General features: G+C 37.2%; 1 protein-coding gene across 3 annotated transcripts in view; it reads left to right on the forward strand.

Moving 5' to 3' along the window:
• LOC144975255 (leukotriene A-4 hydrolase-like) overlaps positions 1–6,315 on the forward strand; it is a 53,626-nt gene extending 47,311 nt beyond the window's left edge. For all 3 annotated transcript variants that reach the window (XM_078919176.1, XM_078919175.1, XM_078919177.1), the window contains exon 18: positions 6,113–6,315. In XM_078919176.1, the coding sequence (XP_078775302.1) occupies positions 6,113–6,314 (202 nt within the window). In that variant the 3' untranslated portion in view covers position 6,315. The remainder of the gene's footprint in view (positions 1–6,112) is intronic.
• Positions 6,316–14,899: the final 8,584 nt, after the last annotated feature.

The following is a 14,899-nucleotide window of genomic DNA, read 5'->3' on the forward strand; positions in this document are numbered from 1 at the left end:
GGAGAACTAAAGATATCTCCCTTCGACTAAAGCTAAGACTTTTCAACTCAAACGTGAAGTCTGTCCTACTGTATGGATGGGAAACTTGGAATGCATCACAGGCATGTATAAGGAGGGTACAGATTTTCGTTAACAGGTGCATGCATAAGCTACTCAGAATAAAATGGATGGATAAAATTAAAAATGAAGAAGTGTGGAAAAGAACACAGCAGAAACCAGTGGGAGAGGAAATAGGAAGAAGACGATGGAGGTGGATTGGAATACCCTTAACAACTCCACTATAACAAAGAAAGTATTGGACTGGAACCTTCAGGGCAGAGGATCAAGGGGAAGGCCACGAGGAACATGGAGAAGAATTAAAGAAGCTGATATATAGAGAAGTGATATGACATGGAATGAGATAAAAAAAAAGTTAGCTCGGGATAGAGAAGGATGGAAACTGGTTGTCTGTGGCCTATACCCTGACCCAGGCTGAAAAAGGCAATGATGATGATGATAATGTATATTATTATTATTGTTATTATTATTATTATTATTATTATTATTATTATTATTATTATTATTATTATTATTATTATTATTATCATCATCATTCTTAATAATATTATGATCCTCATCATCATCAACATTATTACAAAACAAGGCAAGAAACATCCCCTTTTGAGTTGCCGAATTCGTATCTTGTGATTTTGGTTTCAGGCTTAGAACTGCCAACGGTCCATTAAGATGGGTTTTTGTTTCTTTTTTATATGGTTTTGTTTTGTACTTTATCTTTTTTTTCATTCTCTTTTTTGTTTATTGGGGTTTTTTTATGGTTACTTTTTTTTTTTTTAAATTTCTGTTTTAAAATTCTTTTCTCCCTGCTTTTTTAAGGGCAACGATTTGTGAGTTGTTTCGTTCAGTGTTTCATTTCATTTCTTTTTGAAATAGTCAATGACAGAAGATTGTCTTTGCTTCAGTCTTCTTTCCAACAACTCCTTTTCCATATTGTCAATGCTCTGTAATGATTTTTCAAACATTCTTGCTCAAGACATTTCCTAAGTCTCACAAGTGATGAAACTCCTTTCTGCAAGCTAATGTGTTCTTCTATTGTGTCCTCTTCTTCGTCATCCTCATCATTATTGTTATTATCATCATCGTCGCAATCATTTTTAAATGAGGAAAGGAGGTCAGTCGCGTCACATTCACAATCCATTGATCCGGTGTTGCACACATGCAAGTGTTCATCAATTCTGACCAAGTTGAACAACGAGGTGTTGATTTTGCATCCATGATGATATTTCAATTTACCAGCAGAGACTGACTGATAATTCAATTTTTTTTTTTTACCTGTCGAATGTATGTACATTACCATAAAAGGAAATGTCATTGTTTAAAATGGAGCTGTTAAAAGTCGGTTTGCTATCAATAACGAAAGTCCAGACCAAAAAAAAAGCAGAATGACCATATTGGACGTCTAGACAGCTCGATTACACAATTGTGACCCTCCTCCTCGAAACGGTATTAAGTCGGATTTTTCACTTTTTGGGTTTTTGGTACCCAATCATAGCTTATTTTATGCTTTAAAATTTTATACCAAATTTATAAAATTCTGATAATTCATTGCCGAGATATGACCGTTTGAAGTAGGGAGAGTGTAAAAAACAAGTTTTGAGAAAATCGACTTTGATGTGAGACACCATTTTCACGCACAGATAACTCCATAGATACGGGCGTTGGAAATTTGACGAGAATAGTAAAATTTGCAGAGACGTCAATTTTCAATTTAACTCACAGGAATTTCAGGCACCACTCGGAGGAAGTTCAATGCCGAAAGAGGAATTTCCGCACACATAAAAAGGGAATTTGGATGTATTTGGTATCGTGTTTAAATATTGTATAGATCCAAATAGATAACTGATTAGAACTATATTATGATATATAAACACATTGCCAAATTCAGCCCCAAAGTTTCCTTATTTCAAATGAAGTAAAGCTCCAAATCCTAATGGTAGTGATTGCAATAATGGTGGTAGTGAGGATGATGTTGTGTTGGTTGTTGTTGTAGTAGTAGCAGTAGAGGTAGTAGTAGTACTATTAGTAGTAGTAGTAGTAGTAGTAGTAGTAGTAGTAGTAGTAGTAGTAGTAGTAGTAGTAGTAGTAGTAGTAGTAGTAGTAGTAGTAGTGATGATGATGACGATGTGATAATGGCTGTTGTAGTAGTGGTCGTGATGAAAATGTGGTGATGGTGGTTATAGTGTGTGTGTGTGTGTGTGTGTGTGTGTGTGTGTGTGTTTGAGAGAGATAGATAGATAGAGAGAGAGAGAGAGAGAGAGAGAGAGAGAGAGAGAGAGAGAGAGAGAGAGAGAGAGAGAGAGCTAAAAGTGCATCTAGTGATAAGTAGAGAAACATGAACATTTAAAACTAACGAGGTTAAAGTATTTGTGATTAGCTATTATTGGCAAGTACAGGAAGATGAACATGAAAATGAATCCAGTAAGCGCAATTTATTATGTGTTTGTGTGTGTGTGTGTGTGTGTGTGTGTGTTTCATCATCATCACTATGATGTGGTGGTGATGGTGGTTGTAGTTGAAGTACTGGCAGTATTGATGATGATGATGATGATGATGTGATGGTGGTTGTAGTAGTAGTGGTAATGAAGATGATGTGGTGGTGGTGGTTGAAGTAGTAGTGGTAGTGATGATGTGGTGGTGGTGGTGGTTGTAGTTGAAGGACTGGCAGTAGTGATGATGATGTGGTGGTGGTTGTAGTAGTAGTGGTAATGAAGATGATGTGGTGGTGGTCGTCGTATTAATAGTATTAGTAGTGACTGGAAAAAAAAGGGGGTGGGGGGGGGGGGAATCCTTGGAACATTTTAACCTCACCGGAATTTGACGGAAGTTGCCCGTAACCCGAATTTTTTTGCTCCTGACCGGATTATTTTCCGGTGAATCCGGACTTTTGGCATCACTGAATTTGGCATGAGATTAGAATATACATTTGATAATGTACATACAAATGTTTGAAATAATCCAATCATTACTTTTGTAGTTATTCATTATTATGTAAGATGTCCTTAAAATAAATAAAACACCAAACAAAAAGCAAAAAAAGAATGCCGACAATTTTATGACATTGCTCACTGTTTGAAGAATTTTTGATATTTAAATATAAAGAATCAATGAAATAAGAAATATTAATGTGACATTTTTGTCTTATTTATTAGAGGAAATACGACTTCAAACAGCCAAAAGTTAGAGAATTTCTAAGTACAGTTTTGAAACTGTGAAGCCGGGAGGGCAGGGAAAGAAATATCAAGAAACAGGATGAGAGAGGAAGAGAAAGAATGAGAGAGTAAAATACACACACACACACAAACACACACACGCACACACACACATTGAGAGAGTGAGAAAGAGAGAGAGAGAGTGAGATAAAGAAAAAGAGGAGCGAGAGGAGAGGGGAGAGAGACTGCTTGTGCATTAAGAGGGCGGGAGGAAAATAGAGTAAAGATGGAAGCCTGACTGTACAATTGTTTGTTTTTGTGTGTGCATGTGTGTGTGTGTTTGTATGTGTGAAAGAAACAAAAGGGAGACGGATAGATTATTCATTGCATTGTTTCCATTTTGAGTCAGATGACAGCTTGAGGAGGAGAGATTGGGGCTTATTGTGTAGTGACTTACATGAAAACATGTTATTGAATCTCTCAAGTTTTTCTTAGCGTACACCACATTGTTGATTGTCTAAAAAGACTCCCCCCCCCCCCCCCCCCTTCTTTCAGTATATAAAGAAAGCACGACAAAACGAAACCTCTCTCTCTCTCTCTCTCTCTCTCTCTCTCTCTCTCTCTCTCTCTCTCTCTCTCTCTCTCTCTCTCTCTCTCTCTCTTGTTGTCCCTCTTTCCTTTTCATCTATCTATCTATCTATCTATCTATCTATCTATCTATCTATCTATCTATCTGTATATCTATCTATCTATCTATCTATCTATCTATCTATCTATCTATCTATCTATCTATCTATCTATCTATCTATCTATCTATCTACTTATCCATTGATAGGCCTGTCTCTATTTTTGTTTGTCTATCCATACATTTAACCTTTTTCATTCTTTAGTCACACGTATTTCCATCGGCAGTTTATTGATTGTTAAAGGCTCTATTTACTTTTCTGCTTTTGTACTTAAAATTAAATGTCTATCCTACAATAATCTCCGTAAGTGTAAGATTAGGCAAATGTTGTCCTATTAAAGTCTTTTGTTTTTATTATTTAAAGAGTTTTACGGCGATTGCAACACATTAAGGTCATATCAGCGCCAGTAAAAAGGAAGAAAATGGGATAGTAATAAGTTCTAGAATTACAATTAAAGCATCTAAGAAAAAGTACGACAAAGGAGAATTGGATCAAATAGGGAACAGATGTAGATTCCAAGAGAAAACTATCGAAGTACTTAGTTTGAGATCACCTGAAAGTCTTATCCAGTCACAAGCACAGGTCCCCACTAAGAGGAATACACTTAAATGTTTACAAATCATATGATATGTAAACAAAACATAATACATTACATTATAGAGAGGTTATTTACAAGGAAAAAAATATCATCTCCCAAAACTAACTATACATTTTACTGTTTCCCCTCTCACCAAGGGTATCCGGTCAGGGCCAGGACAAAACCAAGTAATCTCATTCCAAGACAAAGACAGATATAGGGGGAATGAAGACAGTAAGTACCTCCCAGCCCACTATGGGAGGTCTGGAACCCCATCCAATTAAAGTCTCAGCATGTCCTATAATTTCATGAATAAAGAAAGAGGGACAAAGGACCCTCATCTCAATCATTAACCAATGCAGCTAGACAAAGAAAAATAGCACGTGGTGTGCACATATGTAACACACGCATGCTGACGTCATGACACATTGCCCGGGCATTTTAATGGCCAACAGGCGCATCTGATGAACGTTGACCAATCAGAATCATTCATTTGTAAGGTTGTCAGGGAAAAACCTAGACTTGTTTACAGTTTTTAAAGTTCATTATTGGTTGAACCATTAAATTGTGGAAACAGTCATGCTTTCTCTGAGATAAACAAAGACACACACTTTCCTGTGGTATCTTACATGGTATTGGTGGAGGAAAAGACTTAATATTACTAAGTCTTGGAAATGGTTGCTCTCTGAGAGAAAGTCAACTCTCATTTTGAATGTGTCATTGATAGTTGCTTTTTTTAAACTTTAAATTTATATAACATATCCTCAATATTTATGTCTAATTATTATGTTTTCATGTAGAAAAATGATTGTAGTTTCTGACACAACCAAAAACTGAAATTTGATAATTTTGACCATTCCCATTTTAAAACCGGTTTTCTTCATTTTCCAAATCCCGACTTAATACCGCTTCGAGGCGTAGGGTCACAATTTACAACCCACCAATAACAGCGAGGCGCTGCAAAGCATCAAAGTCAGTCACCGTGTAGTCGTGTATTACCTCCATTGTCATCACCTGTAGTGTTAAATGGATTGCAATTGGCAACAATGGAACATGCGTGAATGCGTGAACACACCAACCAATGATATGCTACTGAAGAAATTACGGCAGGTTATTAAACAAACAAAACAATAGGTTGTGTTATGTTTGTCGCAAGGTATTGACTATTACCAGTGGCAGCAAAGTTCATTTAAGTGGTCGCAATAGGAGGCATTTGCCCGTTAAGATCACGACTTTAGATGGTCTTTGTCACATTAAGGAGGTTTCCGTTATCTTGAAGAAAAAACTCAAGGGTGTCAGCAGAGCTGGTCATTATGTAGAGATGGTCGCTAAGGCAGGTTTGACTGTATATATATTTATATATATATATATATATATATATATAGATTATTATAATGTCATGTTTTAGTTTAAACAGACGAAATGTTGTCACTGAAATGAACGGCCTTTTATTTTTATCCCCCAAATGACTTTTTCTAGAGTGGCAGCTCTGGAGGAATTCTATTTCATAGTCACACAATAGGCAATTGTTTTGTTTCATTGGGGTTTTTTTTTGTGTGTGTTTGTTTGCTTTTTTGTTTTGTTTTTAATGGTTTTTAAAAAAATTTGATTGCAATTATAAACATGTTATGTTTACTTTTCAGGTCAATGAGTCGATGGGAAGAGGGCCGGCCTCGTGCATTGGAGAATTTTGCAAATCACAGAACTGAAATGCATAGCACGACCAGGAAAAAGTGGAAAATATCCTCGCACCTTGATGTGCCATTCAAGTTTCTTTCATCAAACAGAAACAATCAAGTGTTGCCATGTTTTAATTTTTATTTCATATTTGAAACTCACTGCTGAAAAATTGTTTGAGAAAATGACTATCGTTACATATTGGTGAACACTGTTTGAATGTTTTGCACCATGTTTTGGAACGCTCTCCCCCAAAATATTAGAAGTGCTGACTCATTATTAGCTTTCAAATTATTATTATTATTATTATTATTATTATTATTATTATTATTATTATAATTATTATTGTTATTATAAATTTTCATTCCAGAACTAGATGTGAACGAACAGCAACTAAAGACAATTTAAAAAAATGCTTTGATAAAATAGAATGAAAAGATGAATGGTGTTCTATCCAATTCCAATGAAAAGATGAATGGTGTTCTATCCAATTCCAATGAAAAGATGAATGGTGTTCTATCCAATTCCAATGAAAAGATGAATGGTGTTCTATTTAATTCCAATGAAAAGATGAATGGTGTTCTATCCAATTCCAATGAAAAGATGAATGGTGTTCTATCCAATTCCAATGAAAAGATGAATGGTGTTCTATCCAATTCCAATGAAAAGATGAATGGTGTTCTATCCAATTCCAATGAAAAGGTGAATGGTGTTCTATCCAATGCCAATGAAAAGATGAATGGTGTTCTATCCAATTCCAATGAAAAGATGAATGGTGTTCTAATCAATTCCAATGAAAAGATGAATGGTGTTCTATCCAATTCCAATGAAAAGGTGAACGGTGTTCTATCCAATTCCAATGAAAAGATGAACGGTGTTCTATCCAATTCCAATGAAAAGATGAATGGTGTTCTATCCAATTCCAATGAAAAGATGAATGGTGTTCTATCCAATTCCAATGAAAAGGTGAATGGTGTTCTATCCAATTCCAATGAAACAATGAATGGTGTTCTATCCAATTCCAATGAAAAGATGAATGGTGTTCTAATCAATTCCAATGAAAAGATGAATGGTGTTCTATCCAATTCCAATGAAAAGATGAACGGTGTTCTATCCAATTCCAATGAAAAGGTGAATGGTGTTCTATCCAATTCCAATGAAACAATGAATGGTGTTCTATCCAATTCCAATGAAAAGATGAATGGTGTTCTATCCAATTCCAATGAAAAGATGAACGGTGTTCTATCCAATGAAAAGATGAATGATGTTCTATCCAATTCCATTGAAAAGATGAATGATGTTCTATCCAATTCCAATGAAAAGATGAACGGTGTTCTATCCAATTCCAATGAAAAGATGAATGGTGTTCTATCCAATTCCAATGAAAAGATGAATGGTGTTCTATCCAATTCCAATGAAAAGATGAATGGGGTTCTATTCTATATAATGCCATGTGTGAATTTGAAGGATGCAGTGTTTTGTTCATTGATTTGTGTTTTACTTTGAGGTTTAGATACACAGGGTCTAAGACTATGATGAATATAGTTGGAAGTTCTTTACAAAAGGTGAAAATGGAAAGGCTTTGGATGGCAACTCTACAGACAATGGACAAACCCTTTGTCAGCACAACAATAAACAAAGAAGCATTCCTTTGGCAACAATAAACAAAGAAACATTCCTTTGGCAACAATAAACAAAGAAGCATTCCTTTGGCAACAATAAACAAAGAAGCATTCCTTTGGCAACAATAAACAAAGAAACATTCCTTTGTTTATTGTTGTGTTGATTAAGTTTTTTGTTGTTTTTTTAAGCCTTTCCATTTTCACCGTTCTACAATCGTAGCCCTCACCGCTCTCTTCTGGAATTTCTGTTCAACTTTTAAAACTGAACAAGTCTGATCTTAAGATTTGAGAAAGTAGGAATTAGGCACCGGTGTGAGAAAAAGATCTGAAAAATTGAGTAAGAATCAGTGCCAGGCAAAGCTAGAAATAAAAAATACAAAAAATAAAAGCCATCTCTGGCGATTTGGCAACAAATCAAAATTTTAATAGCTTTTAGTTTTCCATACACAAAAAAAAAATAATCACAGAAGCTTTGCAATGTCATCTATTAGGGTCCCTCAACTGAGAGTCAAGAATAGCCCAACGCCAAGCCAGCGTGTCGTAAAAGGCGACTAATGGTGTGTGATTCCCCCATCTTTGAGTCACCTGGTCCACCAAGTTGGGGGTTGGCAAAGGGTTAACACCCCTTTCCGTTAAACTCAAACCATTACAGAAACGCAGACAGACAAACCAAATCCTTTTTTTAGCTTGGGTGACCTAAGAGTTTCTGGAATGACAGAATTTATGAATATGGAGAAGAATTAAAGAAACTGATATACAGAGAAGTGGTAAGACCTGGAATGAGATTGAAAAGTTAGCTCGGGATAGAGAAGGATGGAAACTGTTTGTCTGTGGCCTATACCCTGACCCAGGGTGAAAAAGGCAATGATGATGATGACTAATCAGATATTTATATTTACAAGTTAACACAACAGCACAGTCTTGATAGTTTCATCATAGATAGAGCACACTCGTTTACACGCAAACGGACCCAGATGGATCCCGGGTGCAGTCGAGATATTTTTAAACCTGTCCCCCCCCCCCCCCCCCACACCCCTTCTTTCCACACAGCGCGCGGGTTGAGCAGCTGTTAGATCTGTTGGAAAATACTTTTCCCTAGAATAACGTCCCATCCAAAAGGTAGCAAACAATTGCTATTGTCGGTCTCACACTGTAGAAATAGGGATAAACACCAACTCCATGGCCTAATGGCTGTGAAGGACCATTTTAACACAACTGCTACATTTTGCTTTTATCCATGATAATGATTTGTATCATAGTGTGTGGTGTACTTTTATATCTTTTGACCTATTTCAGCCACTTTAATCAGAAATGTAAAATGTTTTGGTTTCTACACGCTCTGGGTCGACTCAATAAAATACCAAAACTTAACCCTAGTTTCCTGTTTTTGTCTCTTCTTTTTTAATTGTCAGTCACGCCATGTCACTCCCATTGTGGCGAGGGAGGTACTTACTGTGTCTTCTATTCCCCTTTTTCTGCTTTCCAAATTGCTTTCTGTCTTTGTCTTGGAATGAGATAACTTGCTTTTGTCCTGACCCTTGCCGGGAAACAGTCGAATGTATAGTTGTAGTTTTGGGAGATTATATTGTTTTCCTTGTAAATCATCTCTGTTATATATTGTTATTTATTTTATTTTTAACATATGATTTGTAAACATTTGAGTGTATTCCGCTTAGTTGGATCTTGTGCTGGTGTCTGGGTGAGACTTTTAGGTGATTTCAAACTAATTTCCTTGATAACGTACTGTTAGAATCTACATCTTTTTCTTATTGGGACAAATTCCCCTTTGTCTCACCTTTTCTTGAGTGCTTTAATTGTAATTCTAGAACTTTTTACTATCTCATTTTCTACCTTTTTACTGGCGCTGATATGACCTTAATGTTTTACAAGCGCTGTAAAACCCTTAAAAACAAACACTCCATATCGCCCTGACCAAATACTGTTTTGAGATGACCGGTTACAAATATTGAGAGTTGAGTTCAATAGTCTGATGTCACATTCGCCCAGCAACCAGCAGCTTGTTTCTAAACAAAGAAAATCGGTACTTTTTATTCTTCATGTTGGCTCGAAATTTTTCACATGTCATGTGATCAGAATGTATAAAAGTCAAAACATGATCAGATTTATTGTTTTTCTCCTCTGGATACACTTTTATGCTCGTCCTATTTCATAAGGGCGTCCGCCATTGTTCCGATAGTTTAGAACCAGTCACTAAGTCAATATCGTCTTTACGAGGAAAGTGATGTCACGACTGATGAAGCCTATTCAAACGTTTTCATGTTGGCTCAATCAAGAGTGGAACTCATTCATTAAATTGTCATCCTCATATGATGTGCTCCATACGGGCTATTGACATCAATTTGGCATCCAACCACTTATCTATGATTTCATCGTTTGGATATTGACATCAATTTGGCATCCAACCTCTTATCTATGATTTCATCGTTTGGATATTGACATCAATTTGGCATCCATCCACTTATCTATGATTTCATCGTTTGGGCATTGACATCAATTTGGCATCCAACCACTTATCCATGATTTCATCGTTTGGATATTGACATCAATTTGGCATCCAACCTCTTATCTATGATTTCATCGTTTGGATATTGACATCAATTTGGCATCCATCCACTTATCTATGATTTCATCGTTTGGATATTGACATCAATTTGGCATCCAACCACTTATCTATGATTTCATCGTTTGGATATTGACATCAATTTGGCATCCAACCTCTTATCTATGATTTCATCGTTTGGATATTGACATCAATTTGGCATCCATCCACTTATCTATGATTTCATCGTTTGGGCATTGACATCAATTTGGCATCCATCCACTTATCTATGATTTCATCGTTTGAATATTGACATCAATTTGGCATCCAACCACTTATCTATGATTTCATCATTTGGATATTGACATCAATTTGGCATCCAACCTCTTATCTATGATTTCATCGTTTGGGTATTGACATCAATTTGGCATCCAACCTCTTATCTATGATTTCATCGTTTGGGTATTGACATCAATTTGGCATCCAACCTCTTATCTATGATTTCATCGTTTGGGTATTGACATCAATTTGGCATCCAACCTCTTATCTATGATTTCATCGTTTAGGTATTGACATCACTTTGGCATCCAACCACTTATCTATGATTTCATCGTTTGGGCATTGACATCAATTTGGCATCCAACCACTTATCTATGATTTCATCGTTTGGGCATTGACATCAATTTGGCATCCAACCACTTATCTATGATTTCATCGTTTGGGTATTGACATCAATTTGGCATCCAACCACTTATCTATGATTTCATCGTTTGGGTATTGACATCAATTTGGCATCCAACCTCTTATCTATGATTTCATCGTTTGGGTATTGACATCAATTTGGCATCCAACCTCTTATCTATGATTTCATCGTTTGGGTATTGACATCAATTTGGCATCCAACCACTTATCTATGATTTCATCGTTTGGGTATTGACATCACTTTGGCATCCAACCACTTATCTATGATTTCATCGTTTGGGCATTGACATCAATTTGGCATCCAACCTCTTATCTATGATTTCATCGTTTGGGTATTGACATCAATTTGGCATCCAACCTCTTATTTAGTTAAGGACTTGAGTTGCCTCTACTAGTGGAGAAACGAACTTTCGAAGGAAATTAATCCTAGAATTTTTTTTTAATTCACCATTGAAACGCCTTGACTTCCACGATGGAATTGGTGTAGGAACCCTGTACAAATCACTACCACAACAACCGCCACATCACCATCCCTACCGCCACTACTACAACCACAACATCACCGTCCCTACCACTACCACCAGTACTATAACCACTACCACCACTAACTATCACCACTACCACATCACCAGCCCTACCACCAGTACTATAACCACTACCACCACTACTATAACCACTACCACATCACCATCGCTAGCACCACTACCACATCTCCATCACTAACTATAACCACTACCACATCTCCATCACTAACTATAACCGCTCCCACATCACCATCCCTACCACCACTACTATAACCACTACCACATCACCATCCCTTCCATCACTACTACACTATGGAGTCCTTACATTGCTGTGGAAACCGTAGTTAAGGAGTTGAATTGTCCCCACTAGCGGAGAAAAGCGTTGAAGGAATAATTTATTGCTGTTTTAATCCTTGAATTAAAAACAATCACAATGAAAACCCCTTGAAAACTAGGCTTACTTGAATTTCTAAATGGAATTGCTGAAGGAACCCTGTACTACTATTACAACCGCCACCACCACATCATCATCACTACTACTACAACCATCACGACCACAACTATTACAACCACCGCCACCACATCATCATCACTACAATTACTGCGGCAACCACCACAACCACATCATCATAATTGCAACTACTTCCACAACCATCACTACCACAACTACTACAACCGCCACCACCACATATCATCACTATCACTACTACAGCAACCACCACCACCACATTATCATCACTACCACTACTACTACTACAACCACCACCACCACCACATCATCACTACCATTACCACCACAGCATCATCACTACCACCACTACGACTACAACCACCACATCATCATCACTATCATTACTACGACTACTACTACAACCACCACCACCATCACATCATCACTACCGCTACTACTTCAACCACCACCAACACATCATTATCATTACCACTACTACTACTACAACAACCACCACCACCTCATCATCATCACTACCACTACTACTACAACCACCACCACATCATCATTACTACTACAAACACCACGACTACATCATCACTACTATTACAACCACCAACACCACATCATCACTGCTACTACAACCACTGCCACTACTACAACTCCAACCACCACCACCACCACATCATCATCACTACCACTACTACTACAACAGCCATTATCACATCGTCATCACTACTACTACTACTACTACTACTACTACTACTACTACTACTACTACTACTACTACCACTACTATAACTACTACTACTACTACTACTACCACTACTACTACTACTACTACTATTACTACTACTACTACTATTACTACTACTACCCTAGAAATAGGAGAGCTAACGCTACTAAATGTACTCACATTCCTCAATTGTGTGTGTGTGTGTGTGTGTGTGTGTGTGTGAGAGAGAGAGAGAGAGAGAGAGAGAGAGAGAGAGAGAGAGAGAGAAAATAAGTAGGAGTGAAATATCTGTTCAATGTTATCGTTATTATATAACGTCATGACAAGTGTAACTAAATGACAAATTGCCATATTTATGTACAATAAAGATCTATTATTATTATTATTATTATTATTATTATTATTATTATTATTATTATTATTATTATTAATAATAATAATAATAATAATATAATCTGTGATTTTAAAATTTATTTTGGGGTTGGGTGGGTCGGGGATAGATAGACAGATAGGTAGGTAGATATATAGAATATGGCGAGAATGGGAGAGAGAGGAGGGGGGTAGAGGGATAGAGATAGATAGATAGAGAGAGAGAGAAACAGGGGGGGGGGGGGGCACACAAAATTAACTAAATGTACTCGCATTCCTCAATTGTGTGTGTGTGTGTGTGTGTGTGTGTGTGTGTGTGTGTGTGTGAGAGAGAGAGAAAGTATGAGTGAAATATCTGTTCAATGTTATCGTTATTGTATAACGTCATAACAAGTGTAACTAAATGACAAATTGCCATATTGATGGACAATAAAGATCTATCATTATTATAATAATCTGTGATTTTAAAATTCATTTTGGGGTTGGGTTTGGATGGGGATAGATAGATAGATATATTGGTAGGTAGATAGGTAGATATAATATAGCGAGAGAGAGAGAGGGGGGGGGGTAGGGATAGGGGGGTGGGGGGGGGGGACGAGGGATAGAGGCAGATAGATAGATAGAGAGAGAGAGTAACAAGGCGGGGGGGGGGGGGGGGGGCACACCAAATTAACAAAATGTTCAGCGTCTTCCATGTTCAACTCAATCTCTAAAATATCTCAGATATTATTAGTACTAGCCTACTATAGATCTAGAAATCACAAGTGTCACTGATGGTTGTCTATAACACGTGGGAACAGATCTCCACTCAATACTAAAATGAAAAAGACTAAATTTCAACAAAGAGTCACTGATGGGTGTCTACAACACATGGCCCAATAAAAATAATAACTAAACAAAGGGTACACACACACGTGCCCAGTTTAATTAGACCTCCCCTCCCCTCCCTCCCCCTCTAGTCTAGCCAGGCGAAACCGGCGGCCAGCCAAGGAGCGTGTTGCTAACACGCGCTAACAAATCACTAGGCAAGTGTGGTGTTTGCCACGCGAACGACGAGTTGTCCCTTCTAGTCGTAGCTCCTCTTTCTAGGCTACTACTACTACTACCACTACTACTGCTGCTGCTGCTACTACTACTACAACCACCAACACACCATCATCCTCACTACCACCATTACTACAATCACTACCATTAGGATTTGGAGCTTTACTTCATTTGAAATAAGGAAACTTTGGGGTTGTATTTGGCAATGTGTTTATATATCATTATACGAAATAACGAAGTGGTTATTTGTACTACCACTACAAATAGCGAAAACTACCGCTTTTCACTATTTGTACTCCCAGAACTCTTATGTGTTTAAAGTTACAAACCACCGCTCCTTTACCTATTTGTAGCTACTCCCAGCACTCTTATGCGTTTAAAGTTGCATTTGTGAGCTTTCAAGGACCAGCCGACCAGCCTCCACTTTTCGCGGTCTTTCTTTGAGAAGTGTGAAGCAAAAAAAATGGCCCTCTCGGTAAACGAGACATTCTCATCTTTTCTCCAATTTGAAAACATTCGAAAATGAGAATAATGTACTTTTTATTTAAAAGTCAACAAAGAAGGTAAGTAAACTAGATACGACAATTTTTTCCTTAATTAAGTGGCAATCTTTCTCGTCATTCTCACTCTAACTCTATCAATAATAGGAAGGCTAGCACTATAGAGCAGTAAAGTTAGGTGCCCCAAACGTAAACAAAGGTCGAGAAGCACGTGGCAAACCACATGTTCCTGTCTTGACAGCTCA

Source organism: Berghia stephanieae, chromosome 6 (assembly GCF_034508935.2).
Source record: "Berghia stephanieae isolate SIO BIC M18660-M18661 chromosome 6, UCSD_Bste_1.3, whole genome shotgun sequence".
NCBI lineage: Eukaryota > Metazoa > Mollusca > Gastropoda > Nudibranchia > Aeolidiidae > Berghia > Berghia stephanieae.